The sequence below is a fragment of the Pocillopora damicornis genome, chromosome 1 (genome assembly GCF_964200805.1).
Source record: "Pocillopora damicornis chromosome 1, jaPocDami1.2, whole genome shotgun sequence".
NCBI classification, from domain to species: Eukaryota; Metazoa; Cnidaria; class Anthozoa; order Scleractinia; family Pocilloporidae; genus Pocillopora; species Pocillopora damicornis.
The window spans coordinates 1,433,673-1,460,549 of NC_142670.1; the positions used below are offsets into that span (position 1 = coordinate 1,433,673).

Genomic DNA, 26,877 nt, shown 5'->3' on the forward strand with positions numbered 1-26,877 from the left:
CACAGCTGGGAGGAGTGACAGGCTGACTATGACGTTCTTGTGGTGGGGAGGCAGGGTAGTTGTGTGGCAACAACTCGGATATGAGGGTATTATCATGCTAAAAAGCTCCCAAGATCAAAATATCAACTCTCTACAATATCTCCTTAATACAATTTTTAGCTCTGAGAATTTGGTGCATTAAGTCAAACAATTTCACTCTTTATTTTACTCACTTTAACATTGTAGCAAGAAATTCCCTTAAAGTCACCCCTGAGATTGGAAGCATGGTGTGTCAGAGGTGCCTTGGTTGAGATATTAAATCAACTACAAACAACTTGTACTGTAAACTGGTTGCGATAATTCAGTGTATTTCATCTATCAAGTCTTCATTCATGAGCTTTGAGGCAGCTCTCAGCTACAACAGACTGGTAAAGGTAAGGTAGGTAAAGTCTACTCAAGCTTAAGGCCCATGCAGTTAGAGCTTATCTCAGTTTGAATGTTTACCCCCTAGCATTTCATCAGGCTTCCCAGATAATTCATCAGCACCCAGTTATACTCCTGGTGGGAGAGTGGCACCAAGAGTAAAGTGTTTTGTCCAAGAACACAATACAATGAACTGGCCAGGTCTTGGACCCAGACCTCTCAACCCAGGGTCCAGTGCACCAACTAAATTAGGCCACAATGTTCCACAATAAACAACAGTAGAATCATTAAAATATGAAAAGGTGAGGAGGGAAGGAAAGAAAACTGAAATCCAAAGGAGAAAGTCCTGTTGATGAAATCCTAGTCTGGTGCATGCATACTCACCTTCAAAATAAACACAAATAGAAGAATTCTGTTCAGCCTTTATTTGCAATTTAAACATTTCCATCTCAACATTTTATTATTGAATGTCACCATTTTACTAACTCAGTTTCTGGTCTCTTTAGCCAAACATCGTTACAGTTGCCACATAACGCAAGAAGGAAGCGTTGCGTGATAATTCAGCCGTGAGTTGCGCGACTGCGTGGTTTCTACTCAGTATCCGGTGGACAGTTCGCAAGCTCAGCTTCATTCACATCATAATCTTTCATTGCTCGTTCCAGAAAGAACCAATGTCCTAGAATTCCAACGTCGATCACACGTTCAGGGAATGTCTTCCATCTTGGCTGTACATATTCACAATGTTTTTCGTACAAATCACAACCAGGTCCAAACTCAGTCACATACACGAGAGACAAAAATCCAAAAGTCTGTATTTGCAACCTTTCCTGATTGCGATATTTCAAAATATTTTGCACGTAACTGTCCGAATTTGGATTCCTTATCAAATGGCTGATCTGTAACAGTTCATTGGAACATTCTAGCACAGCATCTTCATAAGAATTCACATCTGGGTTCTGTTCGTAAACGTAGTAAAGTCCTCCGAGAGATGCTAAGGTGCAAGCTGAACGGAAGGGTTTTGCCTTCATATTCTGGTACAGTTCCTTAAATACCAGCTTGTAATCTGTGAAGACATTGTATGCTGACCTGCCGAGTTTTCTTTGCTTTAAATTTTCAAACTGCGGTAAAAACATGTTGTTTATACGGTTTACGTTTCGAAACGCACTCCTCAATCGGGCCGCCATCTTGTTTATCCCGCGCCGAAGACGCATGATTCTTCGAACACAACAGCTGACCTGTTATTGACTCACACAATTTTCACGTGGTTTGAACTGCCTACGGACCACAACAAGCTGAACCAAGAAACTTTCCTCCTTTAGAAATTAGACATGGTGCGTATTTACATTTTTTTCCCTGCTTAGAACTTTATGCTACAATTCACAACTCTCGCTATTCACTACGATCGAGTTAATACTCCGATTTTGCTGAGTTCTGCCGTAGATTTGCCAAAATGTCGCTATGTTTTATTTTAACCGATAGCCAAAGGAAGGTAAAGCCAAGTTGCATTGCAAGAAAGTTGTACATCCAAACTCTAGAAAAGCTACAAAGTTGGCGAGGCAAGCACACAGAGATGAGAAACTTCAAAGGTGCGATGAATATTTAAGTTTCTGTTGTCGTTTTAAGTTCCCAATCCAGTTTGAATTTAATTTTTGGAAAGATTTCCTTGTAACTCCATATATACTATTCTGGGATAAAATCTTAATCTCGTAGGTAATCCATTTTTTCGCCATTGTTTGCCTTTATCAAAGAACTGATTCACTTTGTATCGCAGTCATCTCATATACAAAACTGAAACAGAGAAAAACATTGCTAAAACTGGATTGAAAATATTGTGTAAACCTGAGTATATATGCAAACTAACCGCATTCAGCATTTTTGAGAAAAGTCGACGGAAAAGAGGGAATAAGTGCACTTGACAGTCTCAAAAGGTAATTTGGATATCTGATAATCGATGAATTTGAATAAGTCCAAAAAATAGGCAAATCCATCAAACCTGCTATGCCTCGTTCTTACCTTGACGTTTTCATAGATTACCCTGAAATCCAGAGGTTTAGGAACTGTAACCTGAAAGCTACACTCAATACCTTTCGGGGTTGTTATGATCACTTTTATGCTTTTTTTTCCAACAACCTTTTTCAAAATAGCTGTATAGTGTCCAAAAGTTGTTTCCAAACATCTGCAGCTGATTTTCAGAAGTCCTTTCCACCAATCACTTTTTTTGTTGTCGTTTGATTGTATTTAGGAAGAGGACTGAGAGGAACTATCTTCTTCAAATAAAAGGTACAGTTCTGAGATGCTAAACTGAAAAGTCTGCACTGCTTTTATCTGATTATAGACTAAAATCCAACACCAGGCATTTTATTGTACCAGTTCCCAGTAAGGTTATCATCGTGAGAGTGGTAACCTTATTCAACCATTGACTTCTGTAAGCATGCTGGCCATGCCAATTCACCTCATCAATTTTGTTGGTTGGCTTTGTAAAAAGATGTGTGACATCCAGATTAATGAACTTTGTAGAGAACTAAGGCAACGGGTGCACTTGGCAAATGCTTACTTATTCAACCACTGATATATTCAACATGTCAGATATGAGTGGTTTCATATGAAGATTGTGATCATTGGCAGAAATTTCCCACTGGGGGGACACAAAGATGATTTTTATCATTCCAGCAGTAAGAGTGAAAATGGAGTAGTGTATTGTCTGCTTCAGATCTATGGCAGAGCAGTCTGGAAACTTTTTCAAGGTCCCCATTCTCCAGTTTTGCCTTTTTAAAGCTTATCCTTATCCTTCTGAAATATCGCAATCAGGAAAGGTTGCAAATACAGACTTTTGGATTTTTGTCTCTCGTGTATGTGACTGAGTTTGGACTTGGCTGTGATTTGTACGAAAAACATTGTGAATATGTACAGCCAAGATGGAAGACATATCCTGATTTTTTTCAGTTGGAGAAAAGTTCAGATGGTTTTTCGAGAACATGGATCATGATAAAACAGAGTATTCATGTTCTGAAGTGTGTGAACTCATAGAGAGGTAGGTGACTGTCTTACAAGTGCATGACTTTATTCATACCTGATTTGTGATTTTGGCAAGACAGTATTTCACAGGGTTTTATTCTTTGTAATTTCATTACTTGGAAAATGTGAAAAAAGGGCTGTGAATTTTGCAATTCAAACATTTGTAACTTTACCTTATTTTTCAAAATGTGTACGCTTTTGATGCCTGCACAAAATTTGTACAAATCTAAAGATTAAAATAAAGATGATAGCTAGATTCTCTACTTTGTAACTATGTGAAATGTTTTCAGATGAATGTCATTTCACAACAGAAGATACAAAATCGAACTTATCAGTAGATGGATTAATAATTTTTTGATACATATACCGTATATTTTGTGGATATTACATTCTGAATTTTCGACAGGGAATTAAATTTTGCAAGGATATTTATTTGCTGGTCTTCAATTTTGCTTTGATGAGCACCTGTTATCTGTTGGCCAGACTAGCTGAAATGTTTATTTTAAGAATGAAAATAATGAAGATTGCTTTTGTTGTCTAGCATGCACAATCAAGATAAAAAAAAAGAAGTTGTAAAGAACTGTAAAACTCTGAATTTTCTTGACTGCTCCACCTTTCACAATTCTCACACATTCAACCCAAGGACATGACTTACAGCAATGAAACATTCTCATAAATATTTTCTAGGTATTTACATCGCTTTGACGAAGAGCTTCAGCAAATCAATGAACAGAACAGTATAAAAGGCAGACAAGGCCGAGCTCATGCATCAAGAGAGGACACACTGAGAAATGTTATCGAACGGGAAAGGGAGCTGTACAACACTTGTGGAATAGGTAGGTTAATGGTTTTGGACACTATTTTTGGGCATCTAGACAATTGATTTATCACATGCCATATTTATTTGGCTATAGGCTGAGCAATTTTTGCACAAATTAACGCTAATATTTGGTAAAATCTGAGCTATAGAAGGGGTTTGGATTATAGCCGAGATTTTTCCTTAAAACAAAACTTTTTCGACTTACCGGCAATTAATTATCGGTTAACGCTTTGCAATTGCGTGTGTTTCCAGAGAAGTCAATCTTGCTTTCTTATACTTTTCAATCCTTCTAAATATTCATGGTAATCAGTGTGTTTCTTTGGTGAAGTCTCTGTCTTTCATGAACATTGTGTTCTAAGGTAGGTCTTGGCTTATAGCTGAATGTTTTGGTTAAGTTTTTTGTGATGATGCCGCTGAGTTTACAAATTGGAAGTTTGGGGTCTTTGCTTATAGCCAGGTAAATACAGTGTAACCTAATTTGCTCTCCTGCACCCCACCTGCAATGATCTTAGAAGGTAAATGTGGATCAAAAACTCACAGGATCATTGCACAAATACGATTTATTGATTGATACTTTAAGACTTGTTGTTAAAACTGAGGGACTCAATTACTGCTCTGTCTCAACATTCTGAAGGGATAATTTTATTAAACAGTTTCAACAAAATCTACAAAGAATTGCTTGTCTCAGACTTTCTTCTTCTCCTCTATGTTTTCCAATTCCAAGCAACACAATTTATTTCTTGTCCCAGCCTTAATTGCGTACAATTTATGTTATCCTATTTCTAACGATGAAATTTCCGTTCTTTTTCTTCTGCACCCAGAGCTTCCAGACCTAACATCTGCAAAAGTGTTGGCACAATTTGGGTGAGTAAAATGTCTTGATTTGCTTTCTTTAACCCTTCCACTCCCAAGATCTAATTAGTAATTCTCCTTACTATCTGCCATACAATTCTTATGATGTTAGTTCAGAGAATTTGGTATTGGATCAACTAATAATCCCATAATTGATATTCTTCTCTATTCTCATTACCTGCCTGCTTGATATTGTATTGATATTGTAAGGAGAAATTCTGTCTTGGTCACTTGTGGGAGTGAAAGGGTTAAGCAAGAAAATACATCTCAGTTACTGTATGTCTCAGACCTGGATCAAACGTTGTTCACGCGTGCAGCAGGGTGTTGTGGACATTTTGGCAAATTACAGGGGATTGTGAGCTGATTGGGAACAGACAGAAAGAGACAAAAAAAATATTTGAAGAATTAGGCTTGGGAAATTCTGCAATAACAATAATAACTGTAACTTACATTCACCTTTTAAAGCCTAAGAGTGACCAGCATCCAAATTCTCCTTGCAGCAATACAGCTGAATCATTCATTAAGATCATGAGATTGCTAACCTAAGATGTTTTGATTGTAATACAAATTCTCCTTGTCCAGACCAAAGTAAACATATAGAAAAGATTGTGGAGAATATGGGTACTGATCGATGTTAGGGTGTAAAGGGTTAACTTAATTTGAGCAACAATATCAAGTTCTTCCTTAGTTCACTGTAAATACACAGACACATGGAGTAACTAGGAAAAAAATTGGTTAACCCTTTGACTCCCTGAAGTGATGAACATGCAACTTCTCCTAATAATATCCAGTGTTCTCCAGAGGTGCTGGCAACTGGCTTTTTCGCCGGCTACTCATGTCTCAAGCACCGGCTACTTTTGTCAAACAAAATCACAGAAAATTATTCTCTTTTTTTTTGTAAGATAATTTTGAGTGTGGCTTGAATTTGTGCTCTATTTGGAAGTGCTGGCTGCTTTATAATTTTAGCTGACTACTTCAAAATCTGTGGAGAACACTGAATATCCATACTTTATACAGCAAACGGGTAATGAGAATACTCAGACTTAACATGTCAAACTTGTCATTTGATCTAACACAGAATTCTCGTCACTAATTTACTAGGAAAAGTTTAACAGCTAGAGGGGAGAATTAACAATCAGATCTTGGGAGTTAAAGGGTTAATATTTACATCAATAGGAGGAAACACAGTTGGCTATTTACAAAGCATAGTTGCGAATTGAACTCAAAACTTCTTCAGGGTGAAGATTTTTAACTTGGTACCTCCAGATTTCACCATTGCATCTCTTCTAAAAAGGGTTTTTTCACTCTTTGCAAAGTAAATGGTAAATTTTTCTAGGCTAAATCCGCTTTTTTTTTTTTTTTTTTGCAAAAATGTATCAAAAATGATGATTTTTTGCTGTGTTTGGCTGGAATATGAGTATTTTAATCTTACGTTTTCTCTCAGAAACTTTGGTTTATTTTTGTTTTTTAGAGATTGGAACTGCGATGTGGCCAGCCTCAAGCTTATCAGGATGCGAAAATTCAAATCTTCAGCTCTTGAGAAGAAACAGGCGAGAAACGACAATGAAACAGATGAAAACCCTAAAGACGGAAACATTAAAACTTAAAATGAAATGTAGGGTATTGGTATTCTGAGGTTGATCATTTGCAAAACGGGTTTGACCTTAAAAAAAGCCTCGAGTTGTTGTGTGGCGCAATGGTGGCCCAACTTCTGCGAAGTCTCAGGTCAGGAAATGAGCTTCTTGTGAGTCTCTGTGAGCGGAGGATGGTTGAGTGTTAAAAGCAAGAGGCTGGGCAAGAATTTTACAAAATCTTAACAATGACATTATTTCTCAAAGGTTATATGGTACTCCGGGTAACACTGAGTATCATGAAAAACTACAAACATGCTGGGATTTTGAGTCTGATCCACGACAGAATCGTAAAGCACTTCTGGTCTCGAAGGGTCTATCGGTGGAGGCGCCTTTATGTCATGTTTCCCTGCACAGTAATTTCCTACCAGGACTCGGGCAAGATACATGTGGCAGCTAACATCACTTTTCCCAGTGTAATGAACAGAGTACCTGGCGTCCCTGGCAAAGTATACACCCCGTCCGTACTTTGTTCCTGGAAAAAAAGTAGAAGATTATAAAGCAAACTGTTATAAAAATCGCTGACGGGTGTATTTGCAATAATTCTTATCCGGATGTAATGACCTCTGGGGGCAGTGTGACCGAGTAGTCAGGGCGCTGGGGCTTATAATCTGGTGGTCTCAGGTTCAAGCCCTCAACCCTGTTACTCACCGGATTTGTTTTCATTTGCCCCGATTCAATTCCTTTGCTGCGCTTTGTATAGAGCCAACTGGTCTGCCTCCTGTAAATTAGGATTCTTAAACACTTTATTTACAATGTCTGTTCCAATTTGTTTGTATTAACCCTGAAAAGTCCCGTTGCGGAGTGGTCAACTAAGTTTACATTACATTACTGCATGTGCAACTTTGAACGATTCTTTCTTTCCCGTTTTTTTTTCTTACTGAAGGCGACATTAAATGGCCATTTCGTAAGATTGTTATCACGTTTGTACGAGTGAAAACTCTTCTTAAGTACTCAGCGCATGTAAACTCAGGACTACGTCCTCACGTCCGCTCATAGGCTTTCAAATCGGAAAACTTACCGTGGACTCCACAGAAGCTTCGGTTGAATCCCTGTGCGTTTATATGGCTGACGTTCTTAGCATTCGTCCCATGAAACAGTTGTTGTTCGCTATTTCCTCCACAGAGAGACTCAATTTTCTGTTTCCACGCCATGTAACCTTGCCACAGGTAAGGATTCTGCACTCGTTCAATCTTCTGAATACTCAATCCTCTAGCGGTCGCTTCAATCATGTCCTTGACATTTTTGTATTCAGAAGAGTCTGGTAACAGCACCTCTGTGTGCACAATCATATCAGGTCGGGGCATTGGTTCCCAGTGCGTTGGAAGGGGAAATCCTAGGGAACAAAAAAGCCTGACTTTATGGTGTATGAAAGGTTAAAGTGAGCAAGAATGCTTTCCTTTATTTGTACCTCAGCGACATCGACGAGAGTCTGGTCTCCTTTTAAAGACTTAATAACTCTTCCTTTTGGTACCATAAAATTCTTTTTCTTTTTGTCACATAGAGAAGAGTAATAATGATTGGCGTCGTCACCTCAACGAAAGGATCATCTTAGCAGCTAACTATTACTGCACGATTACTCGTAGGTTTTGAGCTGAAACGAGAAAAAAGAAAACATTGACTAGCTAACCTTTTATCTTTCTCGTCAGAGTTATCTTTTCTCCTGACTGTTGTCCGCGTCCAATATTTTTCTTCAAATCTACGAGGAACTGCTCTCCAAATAAAGATATCTTTATTTCTGACTTGCCTTCATTGTCCGCCGACTCAATCATAGCGTTTGATGTCTGATTGAAAACCATTTTAATGCCTTGCGTCTCGAAGCCCCATTCCACACTTTTTGATATCAGATGCGCTTGCTCTTGCTCCTGTTTTTTCTTTTTAATCTTGTCCAACTCTTTCATGATCTCCACGACCATTTTGTTTACCTCTGTAGATTCACCCTGAACTAAGATACGAGTAGCGGCATCTTCGACTTTAAGTTTCAAGTCACGGGCATCGGCTTTTCTTCTCAGAGTCTCAATCTTCCTTTGGGAAAGTTTTCTAACCACGTCGCTCTCCACCTTTTCTGTTGTCAAAGCCCTGGAGAAACTTTTCTTCAGGAATTTGAGAGCATCTGCGACGTTTGGCTCTTTGCCCGCGACACAAATATCTACACAGTTAAGCACGTTCACTCTAAAGCGACCATCTAATGCGATGCACTGGGTTACGACTTTCTTTGAATTATGTTGAAATTGCTGAAATGCCTGCATCATTTGGACTTGAAAGATAATAATCCTTACTGTGTGGACAGAGTTAAAACTACCGCAGAAGTTGTTAAGAGCTCGGTATATCACGTTAGCGGATTCTGTAGCAGACATTTGGAATCCACCAGTCCCAACTGCGGGGATGGAAACGGAGCCAAGACCATGTATTTCTGCAAGTCGGAAACACCTTTCCAGGCACTGCTGGAGATGGCTTTCATTTGCTGAGTCGGATATAATGTGTATAATATGACGTGATGGTAGATTTCCACTAGTGGTCATCACCGCTGACCCACACGGTTGCTGTGGGAACTTATTCAACTCATCCTGTATCCGCTGACCGCCCAGCATCTTCATCGTTTTGCTCACCGTTCCTCTATCCATATTCAAGTCCATGCCGACAATATTCACAATGGCGTCTGTTTTCTCCAGGAAGGGGTCACCATGAGCCACTTCAATAAGCACGGGAGTCTTTTTTAAAGCCTTGTGTACGTTTTGGTTGACTCTTAATTTGTCCATCTCTTGTTGGAAAGCAGCAGTTAATGCTCGATCTTGCTGGTAAACCACAAATCGAATATCCAGCGAAGAGGATGCGGGGTGAGCTTCGCAGAAGGTGATTGCTTCTTCCAACATTAGTCTGGAGGCTACATCACGAGGGAAGTTTAGATTCCCGGTACCTATTACAGGAAATGCAATGGAAGTCGCTCCTAGCTCAACACATTTCTGCAGACACTTTCGAACAAGGCCCTGTAACGTCTATATAGAAATAAAACACATTGATTTGAAAGCTGCATGCATCCTTTTACGCATACGAAGTGTAACTTATCCAGTAACTTGTCTAATCCAACAAATTGAATACCTACTTTTTCACCTTGGCCACCATTCCAATTGCAACACTGGATGTGGATCACGTGCCTGACAGAGGCAAAACCACCAGATACTGTGACGTCTCCAATCTTTGGAGATGCTACTTTTGGACCACCAACCTTAATGATTGCTTCTGCACATGCCCCTTGGGAGCTGACTAATAAATCAGCCTGCAATTCAAGTAAATGTTATTTTACGTTCTTAGAAGACGTCAGAACATTCCGGGTGGCTAAAAAATATGTATGGGGTGTTTTGCAACAGCGATATCACCATTTTGAAACAGAGCTTGCGACATGAACATCTGTAAATGAGGAAACACTAGTCCATGCTGTTGAGCTGATATTTTCACAACCTTCAAAGTACGTATTTTAAGATGAAAAAACTAGTTTAAACAACTGTCACCTTTTCTGCCTCAATGTTCCCCATTTTCCATGATATTTTGTGTCCATGTTCTGTTAGCAGAGGGGAATCGTCAACTACAGAAGTGCCTGTTTCACCTTCATCGGCACTATTATCACCATTTGGATCGTCGTCTTTTTCGTCCTCGGCGCCACCGCAGCCATCTTCATCGTCTTCATGGTTGGTATTACCTGCTGATGAGGCGTAATCTACACTTATTAATTCGTCTTCGTCAGTTTGCATAAAACTTTTTTGGATGCTTGTGGTGCAAGCGTGTTTCTTTTTCACAGACATCACTAAGTAGTTTTCTTTCCCGCATTCAAAATATCTACGGAGGCCTGGCAGTTCCACTCTTAACGTCCCCCAAACGATATTCTTTTGAAGATCATCAATTTTCTCTATTGCCATTTTCAAGCCTGTTTCTTTTCCGGATATTTCAAGGAGATTGCCAGGATTTCCTGTTTCTATCTTCACCTGAAATTCTTTCAGCTGAACCTCAATGCAGCGTAAATCTTCATGACGAATGTCGACGAGATACTTTTTAATAATTTTCTCACGACACCGAAACCAACGTTTCATGATGATGCGGTTTTTTTCCAAGAAGGTCTGTAACTTTTTCATCTCGTGAGAAACGTTTACTCGGAACCCAACTAAGTATACATCATTCCAGGAGTTTCCGTGAACGTGGACAGTGGACTGGGTGTTAATCTCCTGACACAGTAGATACCAGGTATGGGATTGTAGCAAAATTTTACTTTCTTCCTCCACGTGAACTTTTTCTTCCAGCATCAACCTATTAACAACCTCCAAAGATTTGTCGACATGCGCAGTTGATACTCCTACCACCCTGGCCTCTTTATCAATGAAGACCACTGCCTGCACGTTATGTTTTTCCAATTCACCATTCACTGTCTGAAGCCCCTCTTTTGAGCCCAAAATCTCTTTTATATGTACGGATAGTTTCAGAGATTTTTCAACCATGTCATTCATGTGATCCTGAAACTTCACGATTGCCTCAACCAGTTGTTGCTGAGGACCTTTGAAACCTAGTTCTCCTTTTTCAAAATCCAGGCTGATTTCAATTTCTCGGTTTTTCTCCTTAAGGTTCTCAACAAACTTCAGTTTTTTCAGCAAAATTAAGCGTTCTTTAGGAACAATTTCAATTTTGTTATTTATGAGGGCTTTCCGGATCTCCTTGAGATATAGCTCTTTCAATTTATTTTTCACCTTTTCCTCGTTACCTTTTAAATCTGTTTTCAAGCAAACAATCCTCAAAGAATGAGTATTATCGCTAATTTTTAGCAGGGAAGGATCAAATCCCAAAGGCACGTGAGCCACCACAGTTTGCCAGAAATCCTTGTATACCGGGACATCACACTTCGCAAACTTTTCGACGAAATTTTGTACTTCTCCTAAGCAGTCAGACTTCCACGAATCGCCTCCACTCTCGCCGTGATACTCTACTGCAGCTGTTTTTTGGTTGGGTTTCCAGGTGATACACCCTTTCTTTTTAGCCAAGCAGCTGTTAAGTTGATCCTGAAATGCTGTTTTGGCGATGTATTCCATCACATCTGGATCTACAGCCGTAAACATCGTGTCCACACTCGCTCTCAATTCACCTTCATTTTGTGGTCTATCACCTTCTTTGCTGTCTTGCAACTGATGAGGCTCATTGTAAATTTCAAGGGTCAGCGTTTTCCCATTTGAGATTAGTGGTTTCTCTCTGTGTAAGGCCATGACTCTTTGCATATCTGTTAGGATGAAGAGGAGTGGTGCGAAGTAAGTCTTTTTGCTGAAAATAATTCTTCATAAAACTCGAATGAGGAAGGTTGGGCTTGAGACAATTCATGTAGTAGACAGTTAATGAATTAATTAATCAATCAATCAATCGGTCTATTACTCATTCAATCAATCAAGTCGTCAATAAATCCATTAATCAATCAACCAATCATTCAATCAATCCACCAAATCCGCTCTCGTCATTTTAAAGTCATGTCAACCATCAGTTCATTTTAGTTATTATTCAGAGAAATTAACCTACACCCAAATTACTGATTGGTATCGTTATTAAGAAAACAAACCTGTTGCTTCTTGAAACACGACGACAGCTGCACTCTCGAGTACATAGGTAACCTTCTCCACAGGACCCCCATTGTTCCTAAGGCTCTCAAAAAACCGTTGAATTACTTTATAGGTAGTGCCATCTGAAAAACCGATAACACGAATGCTTTTGCAAAGAGGAACTTGCTCGATGGAAAGTGATGATGATGGTACTGTTAGGGTTGGTGTCGACTTTCCTTCTTGTGGTACAGGGTGTTGTGTTGTTGTCGACTTTCTTTTAGGTGGGAGGGGTGGTGGCATTGTTATTGATGATTGTCCCATGGATGTTGGTGCTGGGGACTCTGATGATTCTGACTTTCCCATAGGTACAGGGTGTTGTGTTGTTGTCGTCTTTCTTTTAGGTGGGAGGGGTGGTGGAATTGTTATTGATGATTGTCCCATGGATGTTGGTGCTGGGGACTCTGATGATTCTGACTTTCCCATAGGTACAGGGTGTTGTGTTGTTGTCGTCTTTCTTTTAGGTGGGAGGGGTGGTGGCATTGTTATTGATGATTGTCCCATGGATGTTGGTGCTGGGGACTCTGATGATTCTGACTTTCCCATAGGTGGTGATAGAGATTGGCTTGATGTTGATTTTTCTTTGTACTGTCTAAATAGAGGGGCCAGTGTCGTGGATTGTTCCGTGGATAGTGTTGGTAGGGGTGGCAGGGTTCGTGAGGTTTGTGGTTGCATTGATTGTCCCGTGGGAAGTGATGATAATGGTTCTGTTAGGGTTGGTGGTGGTGATGGGGGTTCATTGTTTTTTGATGCTTTCGTCCCCATTGGTGGTGGTGGGGTTTGGGTTGGCGTGAGTTTTCTTAGGGTGGTGGTGTCGGGGATCGTGTCCATGTATATTTCCCTTTGGGTGGTTGAAAGTGGTGGGCTTTTGTTGCTTTTTATTGTTCCATGGGTAGTTGTGTAGGAGCTTATGTTGATGTTGATTGCCCCGTGGGTCGTGGTGGCGGAGATTTTAAGGCTTGACTTCCACTTTCCTTCGTGAAGCAATAAATTTAGGAGAGTCTAATTTCCTGACAACTCGACCGAACTCTTATTTTTAAACGTCATTGCCAGTGGTTTCTAAGTAAAGTATTACGAACATAATACATTAAGAACGGAACAACTAACTACAAGATTGGAAATAACATAAGAAATAAAAATAACAAGAAATACGTATAACATAGACAATACTAATAATATGAGAAACACGGACAATCGACGAAGGGCAATTTACCAGACGATTTTGGAATACTGCTGGTATAGGAACGTTCTCGTGATGATTTCAATTCGAGCTCACACCTTTTTTATTTGCATGATCCTCGCGAAGGTTAAACTTACATGGATAGCCGCGCGGACTGGGGCTAAGAGGGGGATTGGTTTCTACAGTAGAGTTTATGATAACATATAAACTTGAACTTAAGAGAAAATCATGATGAGCAATTTTCTTGTCAAAAAAAAAAAAGAACTCTATGTTAGCGTCTAGAGTGGTATGATGCTCGCACCAATCAGATTGCCGTATTAGGGTATGTACCTCGCACCAATCAGATAGCCGCATTAAGTGATGTATCTTGCTTCAATCAGATCGCGGTATTAGGGTACGTATCTCGCATCAATCAGATTATCGTATTTTGACAACTCGCACTAATCAGAGTCTTCAAGTTTCAACGAATTAACGCGCGATTCGGAGAGAGCGATCACCATTTTGATTGAGAAATGCCGGCTTTCCTGTGTTTTTAACGTGCATTTTACCGCGCTTTTATGAATAATGTGATACTGCTGGACAGATGAAAGACATCAGATTACCTAGAGTAAACTTATTACTCATGCTGTGAAAATGATGAACAGTTGTTCGAGAGAAAATCGAGTCCTCTACTCTGTAGCACGATCATGGTTATTCTTCCTTCTCGACGAGAGTGAGTGGATCACTTTGGGTGCTGATGGATTGCACCAGACGTTTTGATTTGAGCAGTTCTTTGGCAGCAAGCTGTGTTGCAAGATTTATGATCTGTTGAGTGTGCCTATTATATTTTTCTGGAATTGGTTTGCTCGGCGCTATCTCTAGATGAATGTCTGATTCTCTCATCTGAAATGAATGATTAACCGAGGTAAGCTATTATTATGTGATCTACTTGTGCTCTTATTTTGAAATCGATTTCGTTTGTTTCGAGTTAATGAGACATTTACATTCCTTTTCTTTCTTTTCTTTTTTCCTTTCCTTTTCTTTACCAAAATTTCGTTGAAATTTATGAAAAGGTGAAATTGATGTCTAGTACATTTTAAGGTTTGTGAAATAAAGCTGCTTTGCTTGTGGTCGTAATGTTAATATCTATGTGTAGGTCAATTTTTTTATGTATTCCAAGTTGAAATATCGTGGGTCAACTTTGTAAAGGAAGTGTTGTATCAGTGAACTTATGTGTTTGATTTGATTTGCTTTCATAATTTTTACATCTAGTAACAGTAGGGTGTGTTTCAAAATGAATAGCATAAAATCACTTGATAAAGTTTTCCATACTGAATAACGTTAATATGCCAGGTTTTGGCATGATTGGTGTGTGGTTTCGGTATAGTTGCTGAACGACGCACAAGGTAATTCAATTAATTATTTTAAATAAAGTGCCATATATGTAATAATAACCTGATTTTAACATTATAAAGTCAGTTTTCCAAGCATGTTTTGCATTCTTGTTCTCCTTTTTTAGTCATGATAATGCGATTTCAAGGCAGCTGCTTGAGGGTTTGTTTCCCAAGATTACTCACACAGCCCCAAGTGAGAACACATTGTGACAACGGTAAGGTACTCAGCTGTATCCATGAAAAAACATCAATGATGTAGGAATAAAGCAGTAATTTTTGTTTTGGTATCATAGCAGTTTCTTTTGGAGTTTGTTTTCCATGAAGCAATCCCACAGTATTTGTGATATTTATGTATGGTGCAACAACCCCGTTGTGTTCAGTAAAGTTGTGAGACAACCTTTGTTGCAGAGTTTCCTTGTTATTGCATATGTCATCTTTTGGTACCATGATGGTGATTCTTGATTTACACATGCTTGAGTTCTTTACCCAGTTGATTTCTGCCAATGTTGAAATTTCTGTCTAATCCAGTCACAAAATGATGGAAATTCTGCTTGTACCTGGCATGAGTGTGTTCCCAAAAATCTATCTTTCCTTATGTGAAGTAATTTAGTTCACCAGCTCAGCACATTCTTGTTCATTCTGTGGCATTTTGTGGTTCTAATCTGGTTTGAGTTGTGCAGGGAAAATTTATAATGGGGAATTTAAACATGTGTTTGAATAATTGTTGCTTCATATGTAAAATGGTAACAAGGCTGTAAGTATCACTTTTATTAATTTATTTGTTTAAGTTTCTGTGCTGTTCAGTTCTCATAGAAAAAAATCGTTTGAAGTGATGCTTTTTTGGGCAGAAGTAAATGGAAACATGGAGCCTGGGTGGTAAACGAATTTGTCAGAGTGAGTGAGTTAAGTAAACTGGTCTCAAGCTAGGGTATGGTTACTTCGTTTCCTCTCTTCCGATTGTGAGGAACCAATCTAAAAGTACAAGTTTCAACTAAATAGGATATACATAAGGATGTTTTTGCGTGATAAATGATGAAAAAGAAACTGATACTGTCGTTTTTGTACGTGGCTTTCGCATGGGGAGATTGGAATTATTTCCCTTTCAATTTTCTAATCCAGCATGCATCCAATCTCGAGCTCAAGGTCATTTTGGCTTTTTATCATTGGTACGGTTACCAGGTAACATTATTTGGCGACTATACCGCTAGTGAAGTCTGACTTTCACATATCAATCTTTTCGTAATCACCAAACAGGTGAGAGATAAAACCGTGAGACAGTAAACAAATGGCCAGTCACGAAAACATTGCTTCGCTTTCCTTATAAAAATTCGCCAGTCCTTTATGTAAGCTTATAACAATTTATAACAAAGTTCGGATATAACGCCCACTTTCTTTGGTTGAGAGAGCGTGCTCTATGAGAGTTTATAATAAAGTTCGGATACAACGCATGCTTTCATTGGTTAAAAGAGCGTGCTCTATGAGAGTTTGTTAATTGTTAAATAAGTCACATAAGTAAGAATCAGTGTGTGTACACCCCTGAACGTTAAAAATGTTTATATCAAGTGGATAGAACAGTTTTGGGTAAAATTTCCGCACAGCCCCATACTAAATTATACATTCAGTTCTTAGATAGAGAAAACAATGACAAAAACAATACATCGCCAATGAGGAAACAGATTTGTTTTTACAATAGTATGGGGCTGTGCGGAAATTTTATCCAGTTTTGGTCTCGGTCGGCATCTCTGTCAACAAATTTAACACATATCTGTTCAAAAGATGATAATACGGACGACGTGCAAGGCTCTCAGTTGTTTCTCGAATATTGCGCGTGTTAATTAATCCATAGTGACATTTCGTGCGCGAGGTGAGAAAGACCATCTGAAAGCTTGAAATTCTATTAGGAACGATTGTGGCCGCTTTTTTAGAAACCAAAATGCAAGAGCCGCTTCGGTAAAAACAAAACATATCAAGAAACGTGCAAGGAATATTTCACAATAATGCAAATGATCGTGAAAGATGATTGCGGAAAACCGATTGCGTGACGCTCAGACGAAAAAACAGTTTAAAATCTCTGTCTGCATTTTGTACTTAGTCTGCATTTTGTACAAGGTCTACAGTTTAATTTTAGTTACAATTATTACAATCGCACAACACACACAATCGACCACAAAATACCTGTGAGGTAATTCGATATTTTCGTTCTTTTCCGGGTTGATTCTCTTTCGTTTTGTAAAAATGTTACAGTGTTTCAATAAATCCACCTACCAAAAAGTATAACTCTTGCATGCTTAGCATGCCCATGTTTTGTTTTGTCGAGTTAGCAGGTGTCAACTCACTCACTCACTCAAGTTAAAGGAGAAAAGTCACTTTGTATTTACCTTTCGCTTTTGCACTTGGATAATTATTGGATAATAGCTTAATTATGTGTGTGGCACAAGAAAACTACTGCAATTATCAATACTTATCGCATGTTCGAAGTTAAACTTTAATCGCTGAAACCCGAAGCTATAACGTTTTCTTGGCCGATCGATTCGGCTTGATTTGACAGGGAGCCCATCTCGAATTCATATTACACACAAAAAAGAACGGCGTTAACTCATCTCGTTTACTCGTGGTAGTGAGGCGGTTTTGACAATTACTAATTTATGCACGCAAATAACGATTTATCACTTGTGAAAACAAATTGAAATATTTACCTTCTCATCCTGAGCTGCAAAACGCTTTAAAAGTTTCGAAAGAAAAGTTGCAGCTTTCACTGAAGTTTACACATTAACTGATTGACATGTGATTTTTGCCTTGATTGACAGTCGATGGAGCTACCACGAAATGTCGACTGATTGCCGAATATTTGTGCTCAGTAATGCGTTGATAAAGGTGCCGTGCTGTTTCCCGACATAATCTGCATCGCACAGATCACACGAGAAACGATAAATAATACATTGCCGATTCACAATTGACGGCTTGATTTCTTTGGGTAAAAGATCTTGCCCTTATTTCTTGCTATCAACATCTCGGTCAACAAAGCCTTCACAGATGATTGATTCAAAAAGTTTGGCACGTATGGAGTCCAGCCGTCTGTATATCAAAACTAGGCTTGAGATTCTTGATGAGCAGCATTTCGAAGACATCAATCAAATTTTCCGTGACATTTTCTAAAAACTCTTAATTGGTTTTCTTTCAAGAGGTGGTTGCTACCGTGAGCTTCCACGAAATGTCGACCGATTGCCGAATATTTGTGCTCAGTAATGTGTTGATAAAGGTGTCGTGCTGTTTCCTCGACATAATCTGCATCGCACAGTAGATCACATGAGAAACTGTCGACAACGCATTGCCGCATCCAGTCAATTACCCGATAGCCACTTTAGGAGAGTCCCCGATAGGTTTTTCGGGATCCAGAATTGGGCTTAGTTGAAAGTAAGAAGGAAGCGATATGCAGGATTATTACTACGAACGGGACAAGGGAATCGGCAATTTTTATGGGTGGGATTCGGAAATCAATTCCTTAAACGCACCGAGAACCGGGCAGTCTGTTGACGAGAATTGATCTAAGGGCCGGTTTACATGGAGGTGGGGGACCCCAGGTAGGTGAGGTAACCCGCCTGTCCATATAATTCCTTATTTTATTTTGATCGCGTTTACATGATAGGTGGGGCTTTTGAGCTTTTTGCCATAAACACGACCCCAGCTAGGCGGGTTACCCCACCTTGACACGTTTACATGGCAAATTGTCACCCGGCTGACAGGGTTACCCTACCTGGCAGACCTGGCAACCCGCCTAGGCGGGTCACCCCACCTATCATGTAAACGTGATCACGATAAAATAAGAAACTATATGGACAGGCGGGTTACCCCACCTAGGCGGATTACTTCACCTACCTGGGGTCCCCCACCTCCATGTAAACAGGCCCTAAGTGAAAGTCCAAAACAGCCTAGCCATCCACGCAGCCGTTTTTATGAGATGGTGTTTCACTTCTTTCCACAAACGCCTTTAACTTGTGAGTCGTATGAAAATACAAAGCAAAGATTTTCACTTTGCATGGTGTTAAATCACGTAAGAAACTTTTAAAATGTTTTTTTAAATCGATACATACACAAAAGATAAATAAAATAAATAAATAAACGAACATGAAAAAATTAAAGTGTTAATTTTAAATCCCAACTAAGGGCTGGAAAGGTATCATTAGTCCTAGATTTTTCAATCACTTTCGCATATTTTGTTGACAGAGAGGCGCATTTTAAAGATTATTTTCTAACAGGAAAGTACAAACTTCTAATTGACTTTAAGGGCCTGTTAACTTGGAGGTGGGGGACCCCAGGTAGGTGAGGTAACCCGCCTAGGTGGGGTAACCCGCCTGTCCATATAGTTTCTTATTTTATCTTGATCACGTTTACATGATAGGTGGGGTGACCCGCCTAGGCGGGTTGCCCGGTCTGCCAGGTAGGGTAACCCTGTCAGCCGGGGTGACAATTTGCCATGTAAACGTGTCAAGGTGGGGTAACCCGCCTAGCCGGGGTCGCATTCATGGCAAAAAGCTCAAAAGCGAAACATGTATGTTTTAAAACTTTGTACATTTCCTAGCCGTCTCATGGCAGAAACCACCAGAAACCGCAACAGACACACAAGGAGTGTAAAATGTTCACATTTCGGAATATTTAGCGTTGTAAATCGACCATATTTGGTTTCCCAAACTATTCCGTATAACGTATAAGTCAACGGTTTCTCGCGAAACCAAACACCGCGTAACATAACGCGTGCGCTTTCATGAATAAATACATATGTATCCGATAATTAATCTTTCGTCTTTTTCGAGATGTGAGCTTGGGACGCCTCTGCTCAAACTCCTTAATTGCAAGCGCACCAACAACCTCAAGAAACCTCACCCCAGCACCCCGTGGTTGTAAGATTGCATGTAAACGCGTTTTATTTATTTCGACCACGGCTAGGCGGGTTACCTCACCTACCTGGGTGGGTATTTAAAAGGACCACGTCAAAATTTTGTGCATCTGCAAAAATTTATCCTCAATTTTACAAGATTATCTCGAGTGCGATCAGCGTCTATCCGGTTCATTATTTTTGGTTTATTCCAATATTTTCCTGTGTAACAAGCTCATTTAGAAGGATCTCGCGCATGTTGAATATAAATTTCCACATAACTAACGAATAAAAATATTCTGATGAAATTCCTATGTGATAAAAACATCAAAAACTCATAATTCCGAATTATCGGTCCTTGAACCCTTTGGTGTGTGCCCTGTGTCAATACTGGTTTTAGTATTGACACAGAGTATAATGAAAAGAGGCCAATTTAGGTAAAGAAAAAGAGTTATCGCAGGTGTTTCTCTGTCTGCTTGTAAAATAATTTCTCGCTGCTCTCTTATGAATTTCATGCGTTTGTATTTCTACTAGTCGTCTGAAGAGCCCGATTTAAGCGCTCTTTTAAGCTCATAGTCACGTTTATTAGTAGCATTAATAATGTCGTCATTGATTCAGGAAGGTTGTTTCAAATTCACCATCTTCACATTTACAGAAGCGTTGCGAAATGGTAAAAATACATGCAAAAGACCACAGTGGTTTTCGGTGGTGGTATTCCGAAATCTTCTTCTTGAGAAGGGAATGACTGTCACGAGATGTCATGAGGTAATCCATAATAAAGGTTCTCAGGTTGAGAGCTTCGGTTATAACTAAAGGTTGTTGTTAGCCTTCAGCTTAGATGTCGCATTCTTTTGAAGCCTGAGATGATAGGCCATTTCAAAGTTCTCGCGGTTGAGAGATCTGGTGCCGAAATTACGGCGCAAGGACGAGGCTAAGTGTGAAGTCGCTTTCATCGGTACAGAGAATAAAGAGCTTTGGTAGTGCAAATTAGAAAATTTCTCGAAATTAGTGTGGGATAGTGAAGAAATATTTGTGGGAGAGAGGTATTCAGCTAAGTGATGGCGCTAAAGAATGCAAAAAACAGAACTGTTCGATTTAGGCAAGAAAGCTGCAGCAAATGTGGAAATGGCCTATTAAAGAACACGTTTCAAAAGCTCCATATTTCGAAAGGCATTCGATTTGACCTTTAAGGAAAAGAATTACAGGACTAAGCGTTCAAATTTGAAAACCTTGTGAACGGAACATAAAAAAAAAAACAAAAAGCAGGTGGAATGGATACCAACTGAACACCGCTTTTATTGTCTATCTACGTCCACTGTAATCTACACTGTCAAGAATACATTCTCGATGCCAAAATTTCATCTTACAGATTAAATTTCAAGTTTTTCATAATTTATTAAGCCCTGCATCGACTTAAACCAAAATTGCATTTTATTTTCATTGTTTAAGTCGTCACTCTTAGCTGGAATAACATTAATACTCAACTTGTTCACATTGCCTAAGAGAATATAGTGGCTAAGTGCTTCCAGTAACTGCCTTATCTATTCCGTCAGTCGTATGGCGCACAATAATTCTATTCTACCAGAATGATTCTCAGATCCCTGTAGGTCGCCATGTAAAAACATCCCAGGTGAAAGGTATACGAGTCTACGTCCACATCCAAGCATGCGCCCATGTGACTGGGTTTCAGCGAGACATCAGTGAGCTTAACGCACGCATTCAATGTAACATCGAAAACAGTTACGTCATGGCAAATTGGTGGTGGGTTTTTAACTAAAAATAAAATGCCAAAACCAATTACAATGATAATTGAACTGAGCGGAGTACAATTTGGTTTAAAATCATTTGTGTGATTTCAAAATTGGAACGAGCCAAACTTCTGTATTAGATTTCCTGGCTGGGGCGAACTTGAAAGAGGCGAACTTACTATGGGGCGACGTGTCCGTTACCAGAAAGCAAGAAACAGATCCAGATAAGTAGACTGAGTTAGAGCGAATTTTCACAGCAGAGTAACTCGCTGATCATCGCAAGACCACTGTTTTTTAATCAAAGTTATTCAGGTCTACTAATAACTAAACATTTCTCGGAATGAAATTTTTAAGGGTCTTTCAAGGCATAAGCCAAGCAATAATACAAAAGTATTTTCGAGATATTTTGCTAACTTTTACTCACCAGATATCTTTTGGTCGAAAATAATATGACCATTGACAACCATTTTAAGATCAAATCCCTAGCAGATGACAAAACAAGTATTGAAAAGCCTGAGTTATTAACTACAGTGGAATCTGTTCCTTAAGGAAAAGTCTACATAGAGAACACTTCTAGTTTGGGGAATAAAATCATGGTCTAATGAACAAGTAAGAAAAAAAAAAGAAGGAATTTAAAAAAGTCCATGACTTTAATTCAAGGGACACTTATAGTCAAGGGACACTTTTCGTAGTCATACGAGTGTTCCCGGAAAGGAGGTTCCACCGTATAACCTTGGTATCCGGTACCTTGTCGAAAAGGACACCTCTGGCCAGGGGACAACTTTCCTAGTCCCGAAGGGGGCTCCTTGAACGGAGGTCTCTCGTTAAATGGTTGAATTTCGACAAAAAGAGATAGCAGTGGAAAAGAATGGAAGGAATGAGGAAAGAAGTTGAAGAAAAAGAGGAAAAGTAGAGGAGAAAAGAAGGCGCATAGAAATGCAGACTAGCACTAAATTCAGTCACTGATTGTCTCACCCCTCCGTCTGGATCCATGCTTGCACTAACAGAGGCTGAAAGAAAATAAAGCAAAATGAAGAGATGTAGCTACGGCGCGTGCGCACTTCATAGTTTGAGTATACTTTAAAATGATCAGCGACAATCAGATGGAAAACTCTTCATATTTTTCTCTAAAAATGGTGCAGTTCAGCTCAGGTATTGACTGGCCTCTATCTCTGTATAAACTAGTTTCCTGGACGAAAGAAAAAACCCTCAGAGTGAGGATGTTATATGGCTCCTCTATCACGCTACCCGTCCACCCCACCCCCGTTGTTCATTTTCTCTCTTCTCCCACTCCCTTAGTTTCCTTGTTGGTGTTACTAGGTTCCATGAGCTCAAACGATATTACCTTCCAATTTTATTCCAAATATTTGGATTCTGAGGGAGCATTCACATTCAGGCGGAAACTTTGAGCACTGACATCCGTTCTTGTCACCATTCCATGTTTCCAATGCTGGACCAGTCAGCGAACTGGTGCTATCGATCTGGTTTTTCTGATAGTTTGCAAAAGAATTGAAAATATTGTTTAAGATGAAAAACTGAAGTGGAACATCACAGAAAATTTTTCGTCATGGATTTCCTTAAAGCTCATTAGAATTAAGTCACAAATATCCCCCACAAATATATTGACGTTTTGGAAAAAATTAAGTCACTTCGCATCTATCCTCCTTCCCAGTCTCTTTCCTCTTTGCCTCCTTTGTCGTTGAAGGTAAAGAAGAGGGAGCCAGGGCTTGAGTTTACTCACCAAAACTTTTCAAAAGAAGGTACAGTGAAAGAATGATTGACCAGAAAGTAGTCACGAGGTGAGTTACTAAGAAGCTTAATGGTAAGTCAAACGAATCACATGTGAGGTAATAACAACCTTTGATGCTTGAAAGACATCTTCCAGTAGGGAAATAAACGACACAGGATCCAAAAAGGTTCCCATTTTCACTCCGTGCCCGTCCTCACCCCTGAAGAAGAAACAGCCAAGAGGAATATCTCTTCCGTTGTGCTTCGATTTAAATTCCAGAGCTGCACACCATCTAATGTGATCTTTCTCGATTGTATTCTTGGTAAATTTAACGCAGGCCTTTCCATAATTTGGAAGAGGAATGTCAAAACATACAGGCTGTGGACGGGAATCTGTCGTTGAAAAAATTAAACCAAGATGTTTTGCAATCAAAAACAGAAGCAAACTAAAAAAAAAAACCTGCTTACGGATCGCCTCACGAAATGCTGCCTGAGGACTCAAAACAAAGTCACCAGGAAACCAAGGTAAATGTTCCTACCTGATATGGTGCGGTTTAAAACTTCACGTTTGTTCCACGTCATGAGAAAGTCCACCGCCTGTAACGCAATGCATTGTGGTAAGTTTAAAATCCTCCATCATCAAATGTTTAGTTCTTTCTTTTAGCTTTGAACTTAAAATCATCCAAAAAATTTGACAAAAATCACGTCATCAGAAAATCATCAAAATTAGGAAAAAAAACTGAAGCGAAGCTCACCAATGGCGACGTGGTAAAAGACGAGTTCATACACACTGTAAAAAGTCAAATAAATAATCATACGATAAGTTGAATTATTCAAGAAATTTGATTGGTTCTTACTTATGATCTATCAGAGGAAAGACGCATAAATGACCTCACCATTAACAACATTTTGCTTTTGATCATAAAACAAATTGATTCTTTGATGCTGTGGGTCTGTTCAGTAAGAGATCGCAGATGACATAAAAATGGGGTAAGAATAACAGTAACACACTTGGCTGCACCTCATGCGCCAATTTTTTATGCTTACCATATTCCAATGTGATCTGTGATCTACAACTGAACAGACGCGCGTCAACATGGAATCTATATCTCACACATTCCACATTCGTTAAAGAGAAAATGAAATAGTCATTTGCTTTACCAGTTTCTCTTCCTCGAATATTCGAGACTGACACCCACTCTTTAGTAATTAGATTTACACATGATACGTGCGGTATTTGGTAGAATATTTCAATTCTAAATGCGTCAGCCCTCCCCTCCCCTGAAAGGTACGAACATTATGACCTGGCTCCTTGCTTGACGTCACCTTACGCCTATCGTTAGTTTCCAGGTTCGTCCGAGCCTAGAGTTCTTAAGGAGTCCGTGGTATACGAAATAATCATTTTTCTGATACTTACCATCTGCTTCTTCATAATTTTGGAATGCAGGTGCCCTGATTTGAAGGCAGCAGCCACACTTTTGATGATGATCAGAACAGCTGCAGCGGCGGTGGATAATCTCAACTGAAGACGGACTGAAATCCGCTTTTTCTTCTGCGGAAAGATTCTCCATGTTAGATTAAAGGGCTTCGAATCTGTTACGCACTCTCTATGAGGGGAAATCGTTACCAAGAACTTATATGAAGATGTCTGGGTGCCTTTTATTGAGAAGAGGCTGACCTGAGTATCAGGCCTTCCAATAGAAGGGGGAGTGGTGAAATGATTCCGAAACCATTTCCCTAGCGAAGGACTAATTAAGGTTAAAATTCCAGTCCTCCTTGAGGATCCAGGCCAGACCATAACTTAGGTTTTATTATCCCATTACTAAGCCATTTTACTATGTGGGGGCAGCAACACCCAAAATATGCAACGGTAGTACACCGTAGATCAGGGCAAAAATACCGACGAAAAGTGGAACAACAGAATGGCCACGCTGAACGATCCAAACATTGATTTGTCCAAGTCCTGTAGAATGATCTTCGTAAGGGACGAATTTTTAAATGAAAAACATTTTCGGCAGAAAGGACTATTGAACTCGATATGCGATCGTCACAAAGTTTATATTATGTCGTAGGATGTATTTCGAAAAATTGAAGCCAAAAAATCAGAAAAAGAAACTAAATTACAAGGCTTATAAAATAAAAAAAATTCTGCATTCGATTATTTAGCATACAATACGAGATGCTTGTTGTTCGAATTTTTCTTCATCCTACGGAGCGCGAGAGAATACGACTCAACCCGGAAGATATCTCGACGTCTTATAACTTAAAACAATGACTAAACTCTACACATTAAGCATCGTGCATATCACTATGATTTAAAATGTTGCAAGTGTCCGATGTTGAGAAAGAATAAAAAATATGGTAACATTTGAGACGTATTACAAGCAAGCGATTCGATTTATCAAACGAAAATAGTGTCATACCGTTGTCCCATACAGGCATTGTGTAGACCAGGTTGCAAAACACCAAGAATGCGATAACCTCCAGTAAGCGACCCATTGTGTTGTGATTTCTTGTTGTGACGAACTGACTGAATGAAAAAAAGAATCATGGAACATTATTTAAATCTGAACAATTAGCATGTGACTGAACTATGGTTGCCCCAAGTTGGTAAATGAAATAATTGAGCCAAAAAAAAAATTACGGTAATAATGATCATGTGCCTAGAATGTGATGGTTTCTCCCCCCCTAAAACTTAGCTATGTTCCAAGTTGGTAAATGAAATAATTGACCCAAAACATAAGATCACGGGAACAATTATCATGTGCTTGAAAGTTTTCCAAATATTTCTTAAATAGCTTTGTTGAAGTTTCAGAATTATATCTCTGGAGCTAAGTAAAATAATTTTTTTCAAGTATTCAAAAAATTACCCAATAAAATTAACAAAAAAAATCGTCTATATGCAATTGCAGTAAAAAAAAACTGTTCTTGAGTCTGTTCTTTTTGTAAATAGGGACGTGATATCTGATTGGAACGTGAAATGTGATTCCTTCTTCTCTGAGGTATGTCCCAGGGAAAACAAAAATAATTATCATGTTCTTGAAAGGTGATTGTTTCATCCGTTAAATTTGGCCATGTTCTAAGTTCCTAGAATAACTGACCCAAAACGGAAGAACGGGAACAATTATCATTTGCTAGAAATGTTATTGTTCCTTGTGACGTCACCTTGGAAGGTCTCAACACAGGTTAATTAGAGGCATGCATTATGAATTGTCTTGTAATGTCTCGTGACAATCATTCCCTTCTTAAGGAGGATATCACCACCGAAATACCCTATAATCTTTTGCATTTATTTTTACCATTTTGTGGCGTTTGATAAAATTCAGCTTCGGAGCTTCTCAGCGGTTAAAAAAGAACCATCCAGGCCCCTGACTGCGATAAAATGTTCTATTCCAAAATTATTCCTAAACCGTTGTTCAAGAGAGAGAATAACCCTAACCCTGAGGGAAAAATTCTCCTCCAGGCTCCAATCACAGACTCTCTGATTTCTCTGTCGAATGCTGCACCAAACGAACTACAGATAACTTGCTCGTAAGCCAAGCCATAAATTAAGTTTTATTATTCCATCATTACGTCATTTTTCTAGGTAAGGGCAACACGTCACGCAAAATATTCCACGGTATTATATGCA

At 39.2% G+C, this 26,877-nt stretch overlaps 4 protein-coding genes across 4 annotated transcripts; 1 reads left to right on the forward strand and 3 right to left on the reverse strand.

Moving 5' to 3' along the window:
* Positions 1-812: 812 nt before the first annotated feature.
* LOC113669427 (mitochondrial import inner membrane translocase subunit Tim29) lies at positions 813-1,586 on the reverse strand. Its single transcript, XM_027185454.2, has one exon. The coding sequence runs from the start codon at positions 1,584-1,586 to the stop codon at positions 993-995; it is 594 nt and encodes a 197-aa protein (XP_027041255.2). The 3' UTR covers positions 813-992.
* LOC113669428 (translation machinery-associated protein 16) lies at positions 983-7,570 on the forward strand. Its single transcript, XM_027185455.2, has 7 exons — positions 983-1,733; positions 1,882-1,988; positions 2,645-2,682; positions 3,346-3,433; positions 4,105-4,253; positions 5,059-5,101; positions 6,561-7,570. The coding sequence occupies exons 1-7, from the start codon at positions 1,731-1,733 to the stop codon at positions 6,694-6,696; spliced, it is 564 nt and encodes a 187-aa protein (XP_027041256.2). The 5' UTR covers positions 983-1,730; the 3' UTR covers positions 6,697-7,570.
* LOC113669426 (uncharacterized) lies at positions 5,344-13,312 on the reverse strand. Its single transcript, XM_089190628.1, has 6 exons — positions 12,308-13,312; positions 10,230-11,977; positions 9,824-9,997; positions 8,351-9,716; positions 7,742-8,056; positions 5,344-7,195 (listed from the first exon to the last, which is right to left on the reverse strand). Exons 1-6 carry the CDS (start codon positions 13,173-13,175, stop codon positions 6,915-6,917), a joined length of 4,752 nt encoding a protein of 1,583 aa, XP_089046754.1. The 5' UTR covers positions 13,176-13,312; the 3' UTR covers positions 5,344-6,914.
* A 7,725-nt stretch (positions 13,313-21,037) lies between these two features.
* LOC113669462 (uncharacterized) lies at positions 21,038-25,871 on the reverse strand. Its single transcript, XM_027185495.2, has 9 exons — positions 25,670-25,871; positions 24,664-24,798; positions 24,002-24,036; positions 23,786-23,843; positions 23,377-23,639; positions 22,864-23,008; positions 22,494-22,528; positions 21,943-22,000; positions 21,038-21,543 (listed from the first exon to the last, which is right to left on the reverse strand). Exons 1-9 carry the CDS (start codon positions 25,743-25,745, stop codon positions 21,344-21,346), a joined length of 1,005 nt encoding a protein of 334 aa, XP_027041296.2. The 5' UTR covers positions 25,746-25,871; the 3' UTR covers positions 21,038-21,343.
* Between the last annotated feature and the right edge of the window lie 1,006 nt (positions 25,872-26,877).

What these genes read in the sequence shown, in the direction of transcription:
- LOC113669427 (XM_027185454.2), bottom strand. Translation starts at nt 1,586, where the DNA reads ATGGCGGCCCGATTGAGGAGTGCGTTTCGAAACGTAAACCGTATAAAC.
- LOC113669428 (XM_027185455.2), top strand. An exon ending in AGAGATGAGAAACTTCAAAG is followed by an intron (nt 1,989 to 2,644) that starts GTGCGATGAATA and finishes GATTGTATTTAG; the next exon opens with GAAGAGGACTGAGAGGAACT. An exon ending in AAAGTGTTGGCACAATTTGG is followed by an intron (nt 5,102 to 6,560) that starts GTGAGTAAAATG and finishes TTTGTTTTTTAG; the next exon opens with AGATTGGAACTGCGATGTGG.
- LOC113669426 (XM_089190628.1), bottom strand. Translation starts at nt 13,175, where the DNA reads ATGGACACGATCCCCGACACCACCACCCTAAGAAAACTCACGCCAACC. An exon ending in ATGGTGGCCAAGGTGAAAAA is followed by an intron (nt 9,717 to 9,823) that starts GTAGGTATTCAA and finishes ATTTCTATATAG; the next exon opens with ACGTTACAGGGCCTTGTTCG. An exon ending in TCTGACGAGAAAGATAAAAG is followed by an intron (nt 8,057 to 8,350) that starts GTTAGCTAGTCA and finishes TTTGTTCCCTAG; the next exon opens with GATTTCCCCTTCCAACGCAC.
- LOC113669462 (XM_027185495.2), bottom strand. Translation starts at nt 25,745, where the DNA reads ATGGGTCGCTTACTGGAGGTTATCGCATTCTTGGTGTTTTGCAACCTG. An exon ending in TTTAAACCGCACCATATCAG is followed by an intron (nt 23,640 to 23,785) that starts GTAGGAACATTT and finishes TTTCAACGACAG; the next exon opens with ATTCCCGTCCACAGCCTGTA. An exon ending in ATTTGGAATAAAATTGGAAG is followed by an intron (nt 22,529 to 22,863) that starts GTAATATCGTTT and finishes ATTTTCTTTCAG; the next exon opens with CCTCTGTTAGTGCAAGCATG.